At 41.2% G+C, this 23327-nt stretch overlaps 1 protein-coding gene across 8 annotated transcripts in view; it reads right to left on the bottom strand.

The window, feature by feature from the left end:
• Window positions 1-11013: 11013 nt before the first annotated feature.
• DAB2IP (DAB2 interacting protein) overlaps window positions 11014-23327 on the bottom strand; it is a 293662-nt gene continuing 281348 nt past the window's right edge. For 7 of the 8 annotated variants that reach the window (XM_072631804.1, XM_072631800.1, XM_072631803.1 and 4 more), the window contains 2 exons: window positions 21974-22061; window positions 16697-17841 (listed from right to left, as the gene is read on the bottom strand). In XM_072631804.1, coding sequence (XP_072487905.1) covers window positions 17674-17841; window positions 21974-22061 — 256 coding nt within the window. In that variant the 3' untranslated portion in view covers window positions 16697-17673. Of the gene's footprint in view, window positions 14519-16696; window positions 17842-21973; window positions 22062-23327 lie in introns of those variants that run through there. The other variant, XM_072631802.1, reaches the window with a different exon arrangement.

The following is a 23327-nucleotide window of genomic DNA, read 5'->3' as shown; positions in this document are numbered from 1 at the left end:
CTCTTTCCTCTTTTCAACTAAATTTGCTAATAGTTTATAAATTTTATTGGCCTTTTAAATAATGTTTATTGGTTAATTTATTTCCTTTTATTTCCTGTTTTAAGGATTTCTCCATTTTTCTAAAAATTTCGTTTGGTGCTTGCTTTTAGTATATTCGTTTGTTTGTTTTCTATTTTATTTAAATACAAACTCAAATTGTTAATTTTTTCTTTTTCTCTTTTGTTGACATAAGGTTCTGGGCTATAAATGTGCCTATGAGTATTGCTTGGCTGCACCCCATAAATTTTGGCATGCTATATTTATATCCTAAGCTTTCATATAATTACTGTTTCTACAATTTTGGCCAAAGAAATATTCAACAAGTCATTTTAGTCTCCACATAAGCATACAAGTCTAATTTTTTCCATTATTATATTGCATTTTATTAGATTTAACTCATTGTCCTAGTCTGTCAAATGCTTTAGAAACACGAACTCTTTGGTCTATTGTGTTAGCTGTCCCAAGCATGACGAGGTCAAAGAAAGAAAATGGCTAACATGTACAGAAAATACTTATAAAAGCACATTTTGGTGCAGCAAAGACACATTTGTGTCTTCAAATTTGACAACTATGTCCCCTATGCTTTTACTGAAGTCATTGTTTAAGAAGTAAATAGTACAGATCCATAAATAACTTCATTGGAGTCTGGTCTAGACTGATACATATATGAGAAAAATACATAATTTTGTTAGTGCAGAAAATTCATATACCAGTTGAGATTGCAAACAACTGTGAAAAAGTGAGTAAATCCTAGGAAACTGCTCAAGGGCCATAGAGTATCACATAATTTGCACATAGCTAATAAGATGTCTGGGCAGGATTTGAATGTAGCACTTTCTAACTTCAAGTCAGCATTCTATCCACTTTTTATCCTTTTTATTCTATGATCTAACTTCCATCTCCAGATCTTTTCCAAAAGTCCATAAGTGACTTTATCAAGTGATTAGCTAGGTAAACAATATGTAAGGTGTTCCTCTGACTTACAAGCCTAGTGTTCTTGTCCAATAAAAAAGGAAACAAGGTTAATCTGGTGTGAGCTGTTTTTATTTCTTTGTATTTTTTTAAATTAATGTTTATTGATACACATGGTATCCCCAAAGTCTTAATGAAGTTTTAAACTTTTAATGGTTTAAAATTGTACTTAAGACTTTTGGAACACCCTGTACTTGGTTTTTATATCAACTCATTTCCCAATGTATTCTTTCCTCCTCCCCCTCCCAGAGAGCTATCCCCTTATAACAACAACAGATTAAAAAAAGAAAGGGGATTTTAACCAACTTATCAGAGAAGGCAGCATAGCATAGTAGAAAGACCACTATCTCTGAAGTCGGAGAAAATGGGTTCAAATTCAGTCTCTAACATTTACTACCTGAAAGATCTTGGGCAAGTCACTTAACTGGGCTCCAGTTTTTTCATCTGTAAAATTAAGGGGTTGGACTAGATGACCTCTTACAGTCTTTTAGATCTATGATTTTTTGATCAAAAGAGTCTGACATTAACTATAGTATTCCACATCCAAAGTCCCTTACCTCTACAAAGAAGGAAGAGGGATACCTTCCCATAACTTTTCTTTGGAGTCAAGCTTAGTCACTACAGTTTCACAGTTTTCCTTTTCAATTGCCCCATGGTGTTCTTTCAACATTTATATCGTTGTAGCCGTTGAAATTCTTGCTTTCCTAGTTCTCTTCACTTCACTTTGCATCATTTTTTATAAGTCCTTCCATCATGATTCTATATTTATCACGTGCATCACTTCTAAAATCATTCCTTCTTAAAGTACTCCATTACATTCATGCAACATATTTTTACTCATTCCTCCAATTCACAGGTATCTATTTTTTCCCAATTCTTTGCTACTACAGAAAGTATCATTAAAAATATTTTGGTATTTAGGAGGCCTTTGTTTTTGTCAGTGACCTCCTTGGCATATATGCCCAGTAATGGGATCTATGCGTCAGAACACTTTAATCATTTTTTCCTCACATAATCCCAAATTGATTTCTGGAATGGTTGGACCAAACCATAACTCCATCAACAGTGCATTAGCAGCAATTTTTGTGCTAGCAAAGAATTGTGAACAAAGTGGATAGCCATAAATTGAGGAATGACCAAATAAATTGTGGTACATGAATATTGAACATCACTGTGCGGTAAGAAATTATGAATTGATGAGTACAGAAATGCATGAAAGATCCATATCAATTGATGCAGAATGAAGAAAGCAGAGCCAAGAAAACAATATACACAATGATTAGAACAATGTAAACGGAAAGATCACACACACACACACACACAAACGATCAAAAGTGAATGCTGCAAAATTATGAAGAGCAAGTATAGTTCAAGAAGTAATATGAGAAGCTCCTCTCTTGTTCTCCCCCATGCCATCCCTTTGCATGGGATGAAGGGTACAAGTCGCACATATTTTCCAGCTTTTTCAATGTGATGATCAGTTATGTTATTTTTTGTCATTAAAAATTTATTTTTATTTATTTTGTGAGATTATTTTGTGAGATGGCTGTCTGGTAAAGAGAAAGGGAGAGGGAGGAAAAACTCCCTGAGGAAAATTATAGTGATTTTTAAAAGGCGCCAATAAAACCTTATTGAAAAAAAGAGTAACTTTGTATGCTTATCTTTCACAATCCTTCCAATATATATTATTCCTACATTGTGTTATCCTTTTCAATTTTCCAGATGTGAGGTGAAGCTTTAGAATTGTTTTGATTTGCATTTTTCTTATTAGTATTTGGAGCATTTTTTTGGTATGGTTTACTAATAGATTGAAACCTTTCCTTTAGAACTGTTTGCATGCATTTTCAATCACTTATCTGTTGGGGAATAGCTTTTAATCTTATACATTTTTGTTAGCTACTAATACATCTTGGATATCAGGCCTTCTTGACAAATATTAGATACAAAGATATTTAACCACTCTACCGCTTCTCTTCTCATCTTCATTATATTAATTTTGTTTGGGCAAGAACTTTTGAATTTTATGTAATCAAAATTATTTGTATTATCTTTGGTATTTGGCTTTATTATTTGGTTGGCTAGGAATTCATTCTCTAGCTGTAGATTTCAAAGGTACCAGTTCTGGTTCTCTTTTAATTGTTTAATGGCATGATCTTTAATGTTAGTGTCACACACTCATTTTGATTTTATTGTGTTGACCTAAAGCTAATTTCTGCCAAATTTGATTTTTAGTTTCTTATAAAATAGGGATTTTTTTCCCTAGGTAATGTATACTTTGAACTGATTGTATACTATGTTATTGAGTTCAGTTATTTCTGAATCTTTCTTGTCTAGTCTGGTCTACCTATCTATTTTTCTGTTGTTTTTTTTTTTTTTTTACTACTGCCAAATAGTTTAGATGAATATTTCTTTATAATATAGTCAGATGTCTGGAAATGCCATTCTTCCTTCATTTCTACTTCTTATGTTCACTCCATCTCTGACCAGGTACCTGTTATTCATATAATTTAAGCTATGATTTGGAAAGTCAAATCTCATTTTCAAAAAATATCTTTTTAACCAGCTTTTCTAGAGTTCACAGTGGAATGGGCTAGGAACTGGGTAGGAGTGGTCTTGGGAGAAGTAGAGGATGATCATACATAAGGGGGTAAAAGCAAAGCATGCCATTTTCACCTAAAGTGGTGGGCCTGGAAGACTGAAATTGACTATTATAATAGAAGCTAGATTGATGTGGCCTTCTCTATATGTATAAGTGAACCAGTAGGGCACTTGTGGAATTAATTCACCTAAAAGTTAAAAATGGAATTAGTAATGTTGGTGTTTTGGTGTGTTCCTCCATGAAGTCTCCTAGGTATGTTGCTACTGTTATTACTTCTTCTTAAAGAAGAGAGCAGGATTCTACTACATGGAAGTCCATCCTAGTGTGTACTGTTGCTGGTTCCCCTTAATCAGGTCATCCATCCATCTATCTATCTGTAAGGATGGGAATTTTCACTTCAGCCCCAATTTATATAATCACAGTAGGCACAAACACCTTAACCAAATCAAATAAAATAGCAAATTAGGTATTGAAGAACTTCCCTGTAATTTCATCATAATGTGTGGACAAGCCCTTAATCAGTTTGGAAGGATTGTAGGATTTGGGACCATTGGATGAAAGCAGATGATACACAACATCTAGTTTGTGGTTGGCTGAGAAGACTGAGTCATATTTCTTGGGCTACTTATAAAAATAGCAAGTCAGTTGAGCAGTGAGTCAGTCAAGTGTTAAATCAGAGAGCTGGAGCCAAAACATTGAGAGGTAATAATAGCCCTTGGCAGGCCCTCCTTTTTCCCCTCCACATATGGTATTGACTACATTATTGGAGAAAATGGACCAGTAGGGGACAACAGCTAGGAACAGAGAAAGATATACTGAGGGTGAATAGTCAAGCAATAAGGATTTATAAAGCACTTACTATGCGCCAGGCATAGTGTTCAGCACTGGACATACAAAGAAAGGTATAAGACAGTTCTTTCTCTCAAGGGGCTCAGAGTCTAATTGAGGGAAACAGTGCAAACAACTATATACATGATAAATTGGATTTAATAGAGAGAGGGCACTAGCATTAAAGAGGATCAGGAAAGTCTTCTTATAAAAGATGAGATTTTATCTGGGACTTGAAGGAAGTCAGGAGGTGGAGATGAGGAGGGAGAACATCTCAGGCATGAGGGATAGCCATTGAGAATGCCCAGAATTAGTAGAGTTTCTTGTCTGAAAAAACGGCAAGGAGGCCTGGGTCACTGAATCACAGAACACAGGAGGCAAAGCTGTGGTGGTTGGGAGTGGAGCAGAAGATGTAAGAAGAAAAAAAATTAGAGGGAGCTGGGTTACAAAGGGCTTTGAATGTCAACCAGGATTTTATATTTGATCTTGGAGATAACAAGGAACCATTGCAGCTGATTGAATGGGGGGTGGGGTTTGACATTGTCAAGACCCATATTTTTGGATTATTGGATGACTGAGTAGAGAATGTAATAGAGAGAGGAGAGAAATGAAGCAAGATCAGCTAGAAAACTACTTTAATTGTTTAGTCATAAGATGATGAGGGTCTGTATCAGGGTGATGACGGTATTGGATAAGATGTTAGGAAGGTCAAACTGACATGACTGGGCAATAGGTGGGATATGAGGAGTGAGAGACAGGGTGAAGAACAGAGAATATCACTGAGGTTCTGAGTCTGGGTCACTGGGAGGATAATGGTACCCTCAACAGTAATAAGGAAGTTTGGAAAAAGGAAGTGTTTACTGGGAAAGACAATGGGTTCATTTTTGGACATGTTGAATTTAAGACGTATAGAACATTCAGTTCAAGATGTTTAACAGATAGTTGGAGATGTAAATCTGAAGTTTGGGAGAGAGGTTAGGAATGAATAAGTAGATCTGAGAATCATCAGCAGAGATTATAAATGAATCCATGAGAACTGATAAGATCACTGAGGGAAAAAGAGGAAGAAGAAAAGAGTGTCCAAGGCAGAGTTCTGAAGGAAACTCACCTTCAGCAGGTGTGACCTGGATGAAGATCCAGCAAAGGATACTGAGAAAGAGAGGTCAGATAGGTAGGAGAACCACAACAGGATAGTGGCACAAAAGCCCAAAGAGAAGACAGTATTAAGGAGAAAGGGGTAACCGACAATGCCAAAGGCTACAGAAGAATTCAAAAAGAATGAGGATTTTTAAAAGGCTATTCATTAAATTTGACAATTAAAAGATCACTGGTAACTTTGAAGAGAGAAGTTTTGATTGAATGATAGGGTTGAAAGTCAGACTATAGAAAATTAAGAAGAGAGTGAAAGTAAAGGAAATGGAGGTTTAGATTGTCTAAAAAATTTCACCACCAAAAGGAGAAGAGATAGGGGATGATAGTAAGTAGGGGATGGACAGATCTAGCGAGAGATTTTTTAAGATGAGGGAGACACATGAGCTTGTTTGTCGGTAGTAGGGAAACAGCCAGTAAACAAAGAGACATTTAAGATATGTGAGAGAGCAAGGATGATGGAGGAGGTCATCTTCTAAAGAAGAAAGGATGGGATTGGATCACATGGAAGTGTAAAAGGCTTTACCTTGGCAAGAAGAGCTACCTCCACAAAAGTGGAGGAGATAGTGACAGAAGTTCTCAGGGTGATAAAATGAGGATGAAAGGATCTAATGGCCTCATTTTTTAAAATTGAAATATGAGTCAAGGTTCTTAGTTGAGAGGGTGCAGGAGACTGAGCCATAGAAGGTGTGAAGAGATATGAAAAGCATTGGTAGAACCACTGTGCTTCTCTACTCTCCCACCTCTAATTTGGAAAATGAAAAGGAAGAAATTAAAGGGGAAGGGAAGCTGCCCTGCCCCTCACCTAGCCTCCATGTGTACATGAACACATGGTATCTATGTTCCTTTTGAATTTATTCTTTCCTGATCTTAGACAAATAAGTGTCCCAAGATAGGAGTGACCATGTGACCCGGTGAGTTTGGGAGATCCAGCAGTCACACTGCTGCCTGGATAAAGTAGCACTGGTTGTTGGAGCAGTAATAGCCAACAATAGATGAAGGACCAGCACACGGCTGTGGAAAGATAGTCATCTTAATATGGTGAAAACTTCAGAGAGTGAAAACCCCTATCAATATCAGTGAAAAGGGCTAGCTATGAACTCAACTGAGGCACTGGCTCTCAGCGTCCAGCAGAAAGCTTCATACAAAGTGAGATTCATGAAGACTCTCTGAAGGGGGAAAAAAAATTCCAGGAACTAGGAGCTGTGAAGTAATCCTTTGTCACATCTATTCTCTGTAAATATGATTTGCTATCATTATACTTTAATTTTAATTTTACCCAGGGACCTTGTGTATACAAAAAGTTAGGGGTCCTCAAACTTTTGAGGGGATTAAAAAAAAACTAACTGTACTTGCATACCATCTCAGTAAAAAGAGCTTTGCTAAAAACTAATTGAAGCTTCTAGCTGATAATCAATGAAAAATCTAATAGAGGGGGTTCCTGAGTAACAGTACTAGAAACCTTAGCCCCTCAATTTTACCCCTAGAAGGGAGGGGAGTAGCTAACTTCTAGGGACTTCCAACCCATAAGTGATGGTTTAGGTTAGGGAGAGCCACCCCAGAAGCAGTGCTCCATATCCATTATTCTCTCCTTCCCCTTCTAGCCTTCCTTCTTTCCTTCCCCCACTTCCTCTGTTGCTTTCTCTTCTCTCCCTGTTTAAACATGTCTACAGTGAGGGATATAGACCAAGGTGTAGAACCCCATCTTGAAAGCTCCACATATTCCTCTTAAGTCTCACATTCCCTCATTTTCTAACCTCATCAATCTTGTTTCTCCTTTCCTCAGTTCTTGTTCTGCATGCTGCCATTTTTCTTGTGTCAACTAAACCATCTAGGGCTCACTTTCACACAGATTTGTGAAGTATCTAAAATTACCTAATGGCATGATTATCTTAGATATTATCTGGTCCAATATTTTCACACGACAGAATGACAAATTTGAGGCCCCAAGGCGGGGAAGAGGTTCTCAAGGTCATAAAGTGTAATGGTAATTTGAATTGGAAAATCTTTCCTATTCATTAATAGGCCTATTAAGTCACATGGAGCCTGTGGTGAGAGGAGTTTGCTGAATGGGTGGAGCAGGAGGAGGCAGAGCTGAGAGGCAGTTAGTCTTGAGAGCAGTCAGAGCTAGGAAGGGTGCAGGCTCCTGGGTAGCATGAGGGATTTTTGGATTGTTTGTGATTTTGTTTAAGGGAGCCTGCTTGTGATGAATGTAACGGACCTGGTTTGTGGGAAGCCTAGCAGGGGGAAGGCTTGGGGATGGTGTTGTCCTCTGCATTGTTATTGTGTACAGATTTTTGTTGCTGTGATGGATTTGGGTCTCAATAAATATTTTGGTTCTGCCTTCCATGTGGAGAGTCTGTGGTATTTCCTGATTCTGAATTGTACTGTGATATTCATGGCTGCCCTGGATGCCGTGAATATTGCATTGGTGCTATGTAAAGTGAATCTGTGGCTGCCCATCACACCAGGATGCTTTCCCTGTATTAAACCAAGTCATCTTTTGGGTCTTTCCTGCCCTGTTAGGTCACAAGCTCCATGAGGGAGGTGACCTGTTTCATTCATCTTTGAGCTCCCCAGTGCAGACCATAGGACCTCTCATGGAGTAGGCATTCATAAGTGTTTGACTGGGGTGAGTATTTTTGCACCTACTAATAGACCTTCCAGTACCAATGATGGAATGGTTTGGAGTGTGCTAGGAGTTTTCTATCTGAACCACAAGTCCACCTTGGCTCAAAACTAGCTCCAGTCACTCCTTGAAGTCATCAATTCACTTCTTGGAGTGTGGGGGAGGAATCATAAACTTCAGAGCTGGAAAAGATCCTAGAAGTCATTTAGTCCAATCCTTTAGTTTTATAGATGAGGGAAATAAGGTCCTGAGAGGTTATGTTGTCAAGGTCATACAGTTGGGCCAGGATTTGAACCCACGTCCTCTGACACCCAGTTGAATGCTCTGTCCAGTCTCTCATGCTGACTCTCTCAGGGTTCCCTTTGGCAGAATGGTGGTATTGCTTTGTGACTTCAAATGGGCCTCTGAAAACCCATTCTAATCCTCAATACAGGAATTTCCTGTAGCCCATGAGGAAGGATTGTGATGACATCCATAGGTATTACATTTCTGTCTCCTCATCCCTGATGAGACATTAGGGAGGTAAAAAATCCTGTAGAAAATTACATGCTGATAGGGACAGTATAGTGGAGTTGTACATAGATAGCAACTCAAGGGAAATGGCCTCGGAGAATTCATTAACACACAATATTAATTAACAGGGTCACATTTGTGGTTAGATTGCAGGGATGGGAGAAATCGAGTTTGCAGTAGCAGTAGCAGCTGAGAGCCCTGCTAACTTTTTCCCTGGTCAGAACCCATTAAGAGTTCTGTTTTCAGTTTTGTCCACTACCTTGCTGAAAGGCATTGGCAAGCTGGGAGTCTTCAGGAAGTGGGTGGGTTGGGATAGTGAGGGGATCACAGACTATGCTCCTGAGGATTGATTGAAAGATGAAGATGTTTAATCAGAGAAGGGAAGACTTAGGGGGCAAATGAGATCAGAATTGGCAAGCTCTGGCCCTAGGGCCGAGGCTGCTTCTTTGCCCAGTTTCCTATTTCCTTTTGGGTGTGGCTGGCCCTTGGTCCATGGCTGTGGAAGACTGAGGGTATAGTGCTGAGTGTCAGAAGCCTGCTAATGATTCCTGGGGGAATGGGGGAAAGGAGGATGACAAACTTCATTTCTAATATTTGTTGCTTTGAAGGGGAACAGTATCTACCTGGGAGCTTCTAAGAGTCCTTCCCTTGGTAACAGATCTGCAAACACTTAAGGGCACCTGGGCATTCAAAATGACCCCCTGCTGCCTCTTTCTACAAAGTGATGCATCCTTTTGTTCAGAGAATAACCCCCAGGGATTGGAATCTGTTTTGTGAACCCTAGCTTGCTACATAGTGGGTTTTGTGGAAACATCAATGTCCCAGTTCAGACATGGCAGCCAGCAATTCCTCAGTGGCCCTAGAACCTTCAAGCAAAAGTCTTCCAATATGTAGCAAGGGGGGTGCCACATTCCAGATTGGTTGGTTTACTGTTCTTGAAACTCAGCACTTGATGCCCAGCATTCGTGCCTTGGTAGCATCTGTCCCCCATACCCAGATTCACTCCCTCCTCACCTGCTCCCTCTTAAAACCTCTTGTTTTTTCTTCAAGGCTCAGCTCACGTACCATTTTCCTTATTCCCTCAGGAGTTAGTACTCAACCTCCTGTTTACAGGTTGTATCCCATCAGTACAGTGTAAACTTCCTGAAGTCAAGGACTGTTTTCTTTGTCTTTTTGTATCTCCACACCTAGTAAAGGGCCTTGCAAATAGGAGGTCCTTAATATTTGTTAGATTAGAAAGAGAAGCCTTGTTGGCACCCTGTCTCCTTTTCTGAAGCTTCCCCCCTTAGCCAGAGGCCCTCCATTCCATTCCTCACCCACGCTCTCCCACACACTTAGATTCCAGTTCTGGTCTTCCTCTGCAGTTCCTTTCCACACTCTCCACTCTCTCCTAAGACTGGTGATCCTTCACAGCAGCACAAGCATGGGAAAGAGCTTAGGATTCTGAGTCCAACACTGGATACAAAACTCAGTGGTGATCACTACATGCTTTCTCCTTTGGGGATCTTGCTTTGCTCTTCAATAAAGTGATGTGTGAAAGAAGGAGTTGGATTAAATGGTCTCTATGGTCGCTTCCAATTCCAGATACTGCAGCTGTATTTAATCCAGAAGACGTAAGACAAAAAAAAAAGGATAAATTTTGGATGATTTCTTCAGATATAATGGAAAGACTGATAATGGAGGTGTTTGTCAAAACATGAAGTTGGCTGAATTCTTGAGCCTTGGCTCCATTAGAGCAATGAGACAGGAAAGACTTTGGCACATAATTGTCATAGAGTTTAGAGTTGGAAGGACACGAGTTCAATATGTCATAAGTTTAAATGTAAAGACGTAGAAAGGACCTAGAGGATCATCTAACTGAGCTTCCTCATTTTGCAGATGAGGAAATGGAGTCACAGACAGTGGGCCTTGTCCAAGGTTCCACACGTAGTAGAGTGGGAATCTGCACTCAAATCACCTAGCTCCTGATTTGATGCTTTTCCCCCATAACACACCAACCATTTTGAAAAGGGGAAATTGGGGTGTAGAGAAGGAAAGTCTTTTGCTTTTTGTTGAGGGAGGAGAAAGAAAGAGACAGAGAAAGAGAGAGAGAGAGAGAGAGAGAGAGAGAGAGAGAGAGAGAGAGAGAGAGAGAGAGAGAGAAAGAGAGAGAGAGAGAGAGAGAGAGAGAGAGAGAGAGAGAGAAAGAGAGAGAGAGAGAGAGAGAGAGAGGGAGAGAGAGAGAGAAAAAGAGAGAGAGAGAGAGAGAGAGAGAGTGTTCATGCAATGGACTGGAGAGTTTGGCTTAAAATAGCTAAATAAATCTTTAATATTTCTAATTGTAAATGTACATAAATTGCACAGCCACATCGAATTTCTGAACACCAACACCTTTCTCTGTACATTATTACATAGTTTAAAAGTCGAGACCGGAGAAACTCCAGGCAACAGTTCAACTTTTTGCTTTTCTAAACGTTTTTTCCTTTTCACATACTTACAAAATGGAGGTGAGCCTGTTTTCACTTTTCTTTATGAGTCTCTAGAAAACAGAGTGAGGCTGGGCTTCAACAAACAGACAGAGGGAGGGAAAGAGGTATATCTTAGGAGTCGGCGAGATGCTCTGTGGGAATTCAGGGTTGTGTAAGGTGACACCTTCCCCATATCTTCTGAGAAGTTGGAGGAAGGAGAGTCATTTACAAGAAATTAGGCAGTTAATTGAGCAGAAAAATTAAGCCCCTCTCCCCTTCAAATGACCTTGGAAAATTCATTGATTTCTCATTTATTTTTGGCTTATCAACAGCAGGGTCTCCAGGGACAGTCTGTTCTTCATCTGAGCTCTGGAAAAAACCACTGGTGGGGAGGTATTTGCAAGCTGTTGGACCCAGCAACTCTTGCAGGGCAGGGACCATTTATCTAAGCTCTACCATACTGGGTGGGAGAGAACATTTGGGCTCTCCTGCCCTCCTTCTAGGTGGAGGTATTTGGTTCCTTGGGAATATTTTTTGGCTAGGTGCTTTGCTAACCTCTGCCATGGCCCTAGGACCTTTCAAGGAGGACATTGATGACTCTTGGGGGAACAACGGCATCCTATCCAAAAGGTCTGTAAGAAGAGGTTGATTTCCCTGGGTGAGGTTCAATACCATTTGGCTTCCTCCAGCCCTACCCAAAGCTGGCATACTACCATATGTTTTCCATGTTACCATGTGTTTCTTTACATCTGATCTCCCAGGAGGGAAGAGGAGTAGGAGCTCTTCAGGTTAAGAAGATTCACCTCTGGGCCATGCCAGAAAGGCCTGGTAAGCCCAAGACTCCCAGGACCAACAATCCTGAGGAAACACTCCTATGGGGATGGGGCCTGTGGCTGTGATTGTCGGAGCTATGTCCCAGCCACTCAGATGGTGCCTTATCCTGAGAGGGCAAAAGCATGGCCCTTCACAGAGCAGATTGAGCCTACTCCTCCAGTTAAGCTCTCCTGGAACCAAATTAAAAAAAAAATCTAGATCCTATTTTTGGCAATATTCTGATAATCGGGGAAAAATCTTTTTGTTCCAACCCCATAAATTCCTAATCTTAGGAATTTAGTCCTGGAACCTCAGAAGTCGTCTCTTCCAACCTCTTCATTTTACAGATAAAGAAACTGAGGCCTAGAAAAGAAAAGTGATGTTCTCAAAGTCACACAGCTAGTTAAGGGGCAGAGCTGGGGCTCAAATTCAAGTTTCTTGATTCTAAATCTGGCACTCCCCAGTATACCACAGCTGTCTCCAATCAACTCAAACTTAAAAAAAAAATCCCAACCCTCCTACTGCTCCTCAACTCTGTTTTTTTTTTAATGAGAGAAAACAAAAAATAAAATTCCAAGTCATTCTACAAGCAGCTGCCCAATCCTGTCTGCAAGGCAGCATCAGGCGCAAATCACTATATACAGCTGATAGTGAAAGTTACATTACAATCAAACACCGAGAGAACATTTACAAAAAGAGTTGTCAGACTTGCATTAAGATAAAAATCGATGGACAGTCTGTACACTTTACAGTTTTTGCACCAGATAAGGCTCTCACCAGAGAGCATGAGAATGAGCGAGCAGGTGACAAATGTTATATATAGTGGTCTTCGGTCCCTTGTTGACTTTCTCCCTGGCTGTGGGGACTTGGTCCCCAGTATTGCTATGAGACACACATTTCAGAAACAGAAACTCTGGGGGGGGGGGGGGTTGGTGAAAGGAGGGGGTATGGAGAAACCTTATCTTTTTTTGAAAACAAAAAGGAAAAAAAGAAATGGAGTGCTTATAAATATGGGTATGGTGGACCAGTCTGTATTTGGTAACCAAATATTATGATGGGTAGGAAATTAAAAACAAAAGCCCCAGCCTAAGGTTGTCTGAGTTCTCCACATCTGGCATGGTTCTGAAATGTATAGTAGGGCCTAACTCGATGGCCTGAGAACCCTCAGACAGAAGTGAGGTCCCCCTGTAGGATGAAGGAGCTAAAGAGGCAGTGAAGTGCAAGGATGGGGGAGAAAGATGCTAGTCTACTTCCAACTTAATCAGCCATCCCCTTCTCTACACAGGGCTGAATTTCTCCCCACCAAAGTTCACCCAAAGGCTATTGTCAGCTGGAGAACCTCCTCCAACCCAGAATCTCCTGGGGGAGTTGGGGAAGCACATCTCTACTTATAATGCTTTACTTCTGATCCCTTCATCTTCTAACTAGACTACCATCCATCACAGGATGAGTCTCTCTGGCCCTGACCAAAAATGAGATGGAATTAAATCAGTTTCATGGAAACATTCCCGCCCCCCCCCCCCTCCCCCCGGATCTCTGCTCCTTCCCCAAGCCACCACTTTGGCAGAAATCTCTTGGTGGACTTGAGTCTTGGAGGAATTTGGAAATGGTAGTTTCTGCCCCTAATGGTCAAGAGTACCCTGTTATTCCTAACCTTCCTGGTGCATGGATTTTCAGTGGCCTTTCTGAGGGATGCTTGGCCCTTCTCCAAAGCTAGCTGATTCAGCCAGCAGGAAGAATACTGGGAGCTTCTCCCCTCCCCAAATTCTGATTTGGGAAAGGGGGGTGGTAGTCTGACCATGCCAGGAAGAGGGAAATCAACTGAGCAAAAGGCATTTGGGGGAGGGGGGGAAAGCAGAGATTTCTAGGGACCCAGCATGCCAGCCATAACTGGAATAATTGAGGTCCTGCAGAAATTAAGTTGGGGTAGGGGGAGAGAGAGTTGAGGTTTTTCACCTTCTCTTTGGCTGGTTTCTTGGACCAGCCTCTGCAGGGGTATGACAAGGAGAGACCTGGTCTGCAGCATGGACTTTGCTGGCACTGAGTTGGCACTGGCAACTTGGCTCAGGCTAGAGGCAGGACTCAGTGCTCCATCTCCACCCCCTTATTGGTGGACCCATTAAATACAATCGCGTAGTTGAGCCCCATATCATGGGCTCTTCCCCACCCTGCCTCTAAAGAGTTGTCCTGGCTAGACTTTCTCTGACATAGGATGGAAGGGGACAGCACCAGAAGGTCCTGACTTCGAACCACAACACACAAGAAAAGTAAAAACAAGAACAAAAAGCCAGCCCTGGCCCTGGACGTGTGGGTCCCGTAGGTCCGGGATGGGGTGGGGAGCAGGAGAAAGAGCACAGTCCGGACTGGCCAGCGGGCGTGTGCACGGGGGGCCTGCCGGCTCCTTGCTGCTGTTCCTGTTGGGTGATCATGTTTAACATCCTTCAGGGCTCTTAATTCCCATGTAGTGCGTGCGCTCAATTTAAAGGGCCTGTATTCCAGAAAACGAGCGGGTTTTGTTTCTAATGCATACTGTGAAAGGAAAAAAAATTACAATTACCAATCTTCTCCTGGGCCTCTCCAGTACTACGATTATTATTTACATCATTAGTTATTTCTCTTCTCCAGTTAGCTCATGGCCCATACACTCCCTGTAAGAACCTCTTCAATAAAGCTGGTGGGCAGAGGAACACTCTCTGGGACTCACTTGAACTCTCTTCAAGAAATGCATTATGGCACTTCAGAGAGAACATTAAAAAGGGATACCACTTTTCTGGGGCTTGGAGACCCACTTTTGGGTTTCTGTATAGGATAGCCCAAAGTCTGGAGTCAAGGGCACTTCCTCGTAGATAGGGGTAACAGGGAGAAGGAACTTTAAGAGATCAAAGTATCATAAGGGACCCTCAGAGACCAACTGATTCAGCCTTCTCATTTTATAGACAAATAAACTGAAATGGTGACTTGCTCAAGGTTATCTAGACAGTAACAGCTAGGATTTGAACTAAGGTCACAGAATCACAGATTTAGAGCTGGAAGGGGCCTTCATGGTCATCTAGTCCCACATCCTCATTGGAGAGAAGAGATAAATAGGGCCTCAGACATTTAATTCCTTGTCCAAGGCTGCACAAATAGTAAGCGGTCTTCAACTCCAGATTCTGTCATCTTTTCCCTACTCCACCTACTTTCTTTTCATCTGCCTCTAAGACACTGTTCCAGGAACGTACATCACTGAAGAGCGAAAGAGGGCCTCCGAGACCTAATTCAACCCAGGCAGTTAATAAATGATGAAGAGTCCCAGAAAGGGAGGGATTTGCCAAAGGTCACAGAGATAACAAGAAGAGCAAAGATCTTAACCCAGGACCTCTGACACTACTGTACTGTTTCCCAGGAAGCACTTTTCCCTTGGTGGCTTTCAGGGCTTTACAAACTGCAACAAAATTTTTTAAAAAGTGCTAAATTTCCTTGTGGGAGACTATTTAACCAGCAGGAGGGGAAAAAAATCAGCATGGATGGGAGGAAAACAAGACAGGGGATGAAAGAAATCTTTCTTTGTTCCCCTTGCCAAGAGTGTCTGAGCCAACTTTCCACCTTTGGTCAGTTAAATTGGCCTTGGTCTGAGAAGCCTTCACTGAAGGTTATGCTACCCAGTGGATTCTAATTAAAAAAAAGGCTAATATAATAGGTAATCATGGAAGCCTAGAACACTAGATGGAGTCTGGAGTCTCCTGGAGATTGGGTTAGAGGGACTCAGAAGGGATATGGAAACATTCCCCCATTCCCATTTGATCAGAAGGGACCAGTCACTTCCTTTACATGCTCTCTTCCATAGTTCTCCCTAGTAGCTGACCTTCATTAGAACCTCCTGGTATAATTAAAAACAAAACAAAAACAAAAATTCAGTCATTACTGGGGTAAGGACAAAGTGTAACAGTCTCTGGCTGGGCCTTTCCCCTCCCTCCTTCCCTTCCACATCACATGATAGATACTATGGCAACCTCTATCACAGAAAAACCTTTGAAAGACTCCAAAGGGGGATGGGTTGTCTCAGGAGGTCCTTATCAATAAAACTCTGCAAGCATAGCCTTGATTAAGATGGTGAAGAGAGATTTAGAGATTAGACAAGATGGCACCAAAGTTCCTTTCTAACTTTAACATTCCATGACCCTCCTCTGGGCTTTTTACAGGATGACCAAGGGCCCAAGGATCATCAAGTTTTGGAACACAGGGTATTCAGAAGGGATCTTAGACCCTTTTACATGCATTGGTAGAGGCAAGTGAGAGAGTAAGTTTGCCTCCTTTGGATCTGTGCTCTTGTTATCTTAGAGCAAACTCAAAAAAAATCATTAAATGTCCCTGTGTGGGGTCCATTTGGAGACCAACTGAAGGAGAAGGGAAAGACAACAGGATGGAAATATGGGGAACAGGGCTAGAAATGAAGAACTCTATTTGCTGCTTCCTTTTTAACTCAGTTGCACCCACAGAGGTAGATGTTCCACTGGGAAGGCAACTCTTCTTGAACATTCCCCTCCTATATGAAAGTACCACCTGTCTACAAAGGAAAGGAGCAAACTGTCCTCCCTCTCCCAAGCTTTTAAAAGCAGAGGGGAAAGGCTTAAGAGTTCTTCATCCTAGAAAGGGGAACTTGGGGTAGTTGGGATGGGGTGGGGAAGTATAATTGTTGTCTCTAACAATCTGAAGACCAATCACGTGTAAGAGAGATTAGACTTTATTTGGCCTGGGCCCCAGAGGAAAGAATTAGGAATTCCAGGAGGAAAGCTACAGAATGGCAGATTTGGGCTCACCAGAACTTTTTAACAATCAGAACTCGTCAGCAACGGAAAGGAGGGACTCATTAGATAATAATTTCCCTATTACTGGAGGTGTGCAAGCAGAGGATATATGCCTACTTCTCAGGGATTTGGCAAAGGGTATTCCTGTTCATGTATGGATTGGGCTAGGTAGCCTCCGGGGTCCCTTTTAACTCTGCAATCCTATGATCTTATCTTTTGTGAACTGTCTTCCATTTTAGGATTATTTGCCTAAAATAACTATGGCCCACCCTCTAAAACGAAAACACTCTTCCCTGGGCATTGCTGGAGCAACACTGGTCTGGGGGTAGGGGTTCAGTCCTGGGAGTGGGACTGGAGTGAGTCTTGATTTCTTTGCCCTATCTCTGACTTACAGAAATTAACCCAAGCATTATCAGCCCTGTGAGAATTTGGAGATTTGTCCAGCTCAAAAAGAAAAAGGTAATTGGTTCAAACATTTACACATCAAAAGAAATCCACCAACAGTGACACTTTGCAGTTTGGTTTTCTGGTATTTTTTTTTTCCAAATATAACATTTTTTTCCCCTTAGGCCATACAACTCCCACATATAAGTCTTTTTTTTTCCACCTTCCCCCAAACACATGGGCTTCTTGGAGAGGGGAGAGGAGAGGGAGGAGGCAGTGCCTTCTGCCCCACAGTGCATCAGTCACACACACGCTGGCTCCTATCCTGGCCGGCCTGGTGTCTTGGGGGGAGGGAGGGGAGAGATGAACCATTCTCTGAAGTGGATGTCGCTCCTGCTGCCCCCGGTGCATTGGGTTGGAGATCTTGGGGGTTTTATTTTTATATTTTACTTCTGTCTCCTCCTCCCCCCGTGCCCGGTGGCAGCGGCAGCGCTCCTCCTCCCTCCAGGTGAGTTAACAATTGCTGCTGTTTCTGAATTCGCCATTCTCTGTAATCTGCAATTTGGTTGGGTTTGTGGGGGAGATGCCGTTACGGGTCTGCATGCTGTACCTCTCTTTCAGCTGGGTCAGGGCGCTCATGAGGCGTGCATTGGCTGCGTCCAGTGAGGCAATGCGCTTTTCCTGTGAATGACAAAGTAGCCAAAGGAGGAATCACTGGGGAGGGATGGTCTTGGAATACTGGCTCCTTCCCAATATTCCCCAATATGGACTGAACATTGATTTTAACTCAACAGGCCTATAGCTTTGTAAGATTGGTTTTAACTTGACAGGCCTATCTGTTCAACTTTTCCAACTTAAGTCCCAGTGTTGGGAAGGGCAGGGAAAAGAAATGGAATTATAACGCATCTCTAAAATAGTTCATTTATTCATTCACTCATTGATCTGCAGAATGTTAGTGTTGTAACAAGATACCTCTAGACAACTCCAGAACTAAGCAGTCAACTTCACCCACTCTATAAATGAGAAAACCAAGCCACACAATGGGGGAGGGAGTTGTCCAAGGTCACAGAGATAGGATGTGAACCTAGGTATTATGAATTCAAATTCAGTGTTCTTTCCATTAGTCTATGGTGCCTCTCAATTTTCTTTGGGTGCGGTCTTTGGGCATTCTCCTGTCTGACCACTCCTTTGATGCCTCATCATCTGTATTGTATCCCTTAACTGTGAGTATTCTCCAAGGCTGTAGTCTGAGTCTTTTTCTAACTGTATATTCTCTTGATAACTTCATCAGCACTCATAGATTTAATTATCTTTATGCAGATGGCTTCACACATCTATATTTGTAGCCCTAGCTTCTTCCCTAAATGTCACTCCTGCATCACCAGTGGGGTCCCACAATTACCTATTGGCCATTTCAAACTAGATATCCTGAAGATATCTCAAGATCAACACTGAATTAAAACTGAATTCATTATCTTTCCTCCCTCTTAAACTTACCCCTCTCTTCTTTCCAACTTTGCTATTTCTTTCAAAGGCACCATTCCCCCAGTGGCCCAGGTTGTAACCTTAGCATCATTATCTTCTCACTCTCTATTATGCCATACAGACAACCAGTTGTTATTTCTTCACAATAATTCTTGACTTTGACTCCTTTTTTTCTACTCATACTGCCTTAGTTAAGGCTTTTACTACCTCTCACTGAGATTACTGCCACAGCCCCCTAACTGGTCTTCATCATCTGCCTTATCTCATCACTTTAATCTATCCTCCACACTGCTGCCAAAGTGACTTTCCTTATGTGAAAATCTATCCACATCACTCCCCAATTTAAGAAATTTCAGTGACTCCTTTTTTTGAAGGATAAAAAATAAACCACTGTTTAGCTTTGAAAGGTCTTTACAACTTTCCTGTAATAGCTACAACCTTTCCTTCTAACTTCACTGGCTGGCCATTAAAATCCCCTTTGCATGTAGATTCTATAACCTAGCTAAAATGGCCTTTTCTGTTCCTCCTATATGATACTCCATCTCCCTTTCTCAATGTCTTTGCTTTGGCCATCCCATATGCCAGGAATGCCCTTCCTCCTTACTTCTGCTTCACCAAATCCCTCTCTTCTTTTGTGATTCAACTAAGGTGTCATCTTTCCTGATTCCCTCCAAATACTAGGGCCCTTCATCCCAAACTACCTGATGTCTCTCAGACTATTTGGTGTTTATTTAAATTTATTCTCTTAATATCTATTCTATATATAATGTGAGAAATATCTTTATTTTCTTCTCCATTAGAATGTAAGCACCTTGAGAGTAGGATCCGCTATAGTGGGTTGGAAAGAGTCTTGATTTCTTTGCCCTCTTTCTCATAGAGATTAAGGATTAGGGATCATTGGTTAGTTCATTCATTTTATCTCTATACCTAGTGCCTAGCACAGTGCCTGTCACACAGTACACATTTAAAAAATGCTTGCTAGTTGACTGTGCTACCTCCCAATAATATTATCTAATTCAAATTTTGCTATTTTATCTATGAGAATATATCATGGAAAAACTATAAAATTCTTTTCTGAAATCAAGGTTATCTATAGCATTGCCCTGATCTAGCACCCTTGTAAGGATCTTAGCCTGGCATGATTTGTTCTTAGTGAAACTATGTTGACTCCTAATGGTCCCTATATTCCTTGGTAACAAACCATGTTGAATATTCTTTCTAGGATCTGTGAATCAACACAAGGCTTAATAATTGCTCATCTTTAGGCTTCTAATCCCTTAGATCTTCTGAAATGCCTCCAATAGTGACTCTGAAATGACCCAAGTCCCCTTCCCCACTACCTTGGGATAGAATGCCTGAGCCAAGAAAGACATATTCATTTTCAGCAGCTAGGTGCTCTCTTATTTCCTTACATAACTTGGATCTAAGTGCTCTAATTTTAAGAATTTTTTTTACTTCCTATCAATTTAAAACCTACCACCAAGAAATATTATCAATGCTTTCATTCAAGTCACAGATAAAACAATGAAGAGCATTTCTAAGACTCGATGCAAAATGCCATCCACATGCCAGAGAAAGAACTATGGGGTCAGAAGGCAGAATGAAGCAGACTAATTTCTCTTGTGTTATGTGTGGTTTTGTTTAGTTTTACTCATGCTTTCTGCCATTCATTTTAATTCTTCTATGCAACATAAGTAATGTGAAAATGTGCTTAATAAGAATGTATGTGTAGAGTCCATATAAGATTGTATGCCATTTTGGGGATGAAGGGAGAGAAAATTTAAAACTTATGGAAGTGACTGATGAAAACTGAAAATAAATAAATTTGGAGAGAACAAAAAAAAAACCAAAAAAACAAAACAAAGTTGAAGACAAGGGACTCATACACAGAGTCCCTGGGACACTGCACTAGAGGCTTCCCTATGAGTTGGCAATTATCCATTCATTTATCACCACTCTCTGGATCCAGTCATTCAAATACTTCTGAATTCACCTATCACCTGGTCCATCTCTCTCTCTCTACTCCCTCCTAATGCCCCCACCCTGTCCAACCACATTCACCTGATAACAGTGGCAATCTAGTCACCAGTTAAAAAAGGAAATGAAATTACTCTGACATGCCTTATTCTTGATAATCCCATGCTGACTCCTAGGGATCGCTGTCCCCATTACTAAGTGTTCAGAAATCATTTGCGAATAATGCAACCTAGAGTGCTGCCAGGAACCACTGTCAAATTCACCAATCTATGCTTTGAAAAATCTACCTCCTTCCCTCTCTTTCTCTCTCAAACTGTGACAACACATCGTAAGAATAGTATTCACATTTATATTGTCCTTTATAAAGTACTTTCTTCATAGCAACCCATCAGGTACACAGTACAAAGATAATTTTTCCCATTTTAAAGATAAGGAAACCAAATCCCACAAAGATGAAGTGATTTTTCCAAGGTCACACAGCTGGTTTTTAGTAGGTTCTATGTGCTAGAGCTTCTGATTGGAGAACCAGTGGTTTGTTGTTTTTTTTCCTCTATCTTTCTGTGCCATCTCTAATGCTATGTTCTATCCCTCCTATTAGACCTAGACTTTTAAAAGACAGTATCTTACTGCATCCTAGTCATAAGGCCTATTGCAACAAATTACAATGATACCTATGAGAGACTGTATTTATCTCTCTGTTAAAATGTCAGATTCATTCTGGAGTTGGCAGAGAGACATCTCAGGCTGGAGCAGCTTTCCTATTAGCTTGGCTTGAAAATCATGAGGTATTCCCTCTGCTTTTTTAACTCTGTGACAAAGGGGTTCTATCTTATCTGTTTTTATTGTAATATTCAGTACTTTTCTCCCTCATCTCATATTAAGAACTAAGGGACAGTGGACATGGCTAGATTCTTCAGTAGTTCAAACTGTCATCCTAACCCTGCCATGCTAGTGACAGTTGGGCAAATTCTTTCCTTATCATTCTCACCTAGGCATTGGGGTATCGTAACTCCAGAGCTAAAATCTTCATGACATTTTCTGATCCCACTTTGACAGAGAATTTCCATTCCACCCCGGCCACCTCCTACCAGCTACTGTGTTCTTGTTTCTGTAGTCACAGTAAGCATGTAAGGGGAAAGCTTCCCTTCTGAGGACTTTCATGCTGCCCTCCCTAAGTGAGAACAAGTGTATCACCTCCCCACATATAAGCAACTAGCACTGTTCTCAAACGTGTGTGTGGGAACAGGACAAGGACTAGTGGGAGCTTATTCATGTAAACAAATGAAATTGTCCCCTTCTATCTGTGAGAAATAACAAAGGAGAGGTACTAATGGGGAAAAGAGTTCCCAACCTGGGCATCAATAATCTTCTGCTTGGAGTCCACTGCAGCCTGCATCTCTGCATGATCCTTCTTTAATTCCTCCTCCACCGACATCAACCTAGAGAAAGAAAACAGGAAGGACTCTGAGATGTTTGTGTCACTGACCATGCATGAGAATACAAGGGTTTTCTCTAGAAAGGAGAGCTCTGGTGAAAATCAGGCCTGACAGCTTTGTGAGTGAGGGCAGGCCTTTGGCTCCTGAACAAGGTTGAGACATTACAGAATTAGACACTGTCAGAACTTGAGGTGCTCACAGACCCTATAATAGAGTCGAAAAGGTACTTGGAACAAAGAATGTCACACAGCTGGAAAGGCCCTTAAAATAGAGAATGTCACAGCTGGAAAGGCCTTTAGAAAAAAGAAAGTCACACAGCTGGAAGGGCCCTTAGAACAGAGAATGTCACAGCTGGAAGGGTCCTTAGAATAAAGAATGTTACAGCTGGAAGAGCTCTTAGAACAGAGAATGTCACAGCTGGAAGGGCCCTTAGAATAGAGAATGTCACAGCTAGAAGGACCCTTGGAACAGAATTTCACAAATGGAAGGGACTGTAGAACACAGAATGTCAAAGCCAGGCAACAGATCTTAGAATAAAGAATGTGCAGAAGCCAACTTCGCTTTAGTACTTCTACTTTGAAAACTGTCCTTTTCACGAGGTTTAAAGTAAAGAAGCATGTATTCAAATTCCCCTTCCCTTCTATAACCTCAAGCTACAACCTCCTGGGGTCAGGAAGATTTTTCAATTGATGAAGCCAGCATAATATAAACAACCCCTAGGTATTCCTTAATTACATGCTCTTGCCTAAACAACTGTATGTGTTTTATGACTAGTTATTTCAACTTAGACATTAGAGGAAAAAAAAAGTTGGGATGTAACAGATCTCCCAAGTGCTTTCATAGAGCAGTTTTTTGTTTGTATATTTTGTATGTATATAAGATATTTTGATCCTTTAAGAAGTGAGAGTCACTTCCTAAAGAAGAGCTGTTTTCCATCATGGCCAACTGGTTTTTGTTGTTATTTTTAAATAAAAGTTTCCTGCAATCTTGCCTGCTAAAACCAAGAAAGTGATCACCCCCCACCCCCGCCATTTTTTAGAGATAGAAGGCATCCTTTAGTCCAATCCTTTCATTTAACAGTACAGCAATGGGCCTTGGGCCAATTTTCTTGACTCTCAGTGCTCTTTCCACTATGCCACAATGAAGGGAATGTGAGAGAGGACTCACTCAAATAGCCAACAACCAAACTTTCAAACAGAATGTCCCAAATTCACCAATCCCACAACCATAAAATTTCCTCCTACTTGCAACTGAGCTGAAGAGAAGCCT

Source organism: Notamacropus eugenii, chromosome 1 (genome assembly GCF_028372415.1).
Source record: "Notamacropus eugenii isolate mMacEug1 chromosome 1, mMacEug1.pri_v2, whole genome shotgun sequence".
NCBI lineage: Eukaryota > Metazoa > Chordata > Mammalia > Diprotodontia > Macropodidae > Notamacropus > Notamacropus eugenii.
This window is presented reverse-complemented; position numbering and strand designations above follow the sequence as displayed.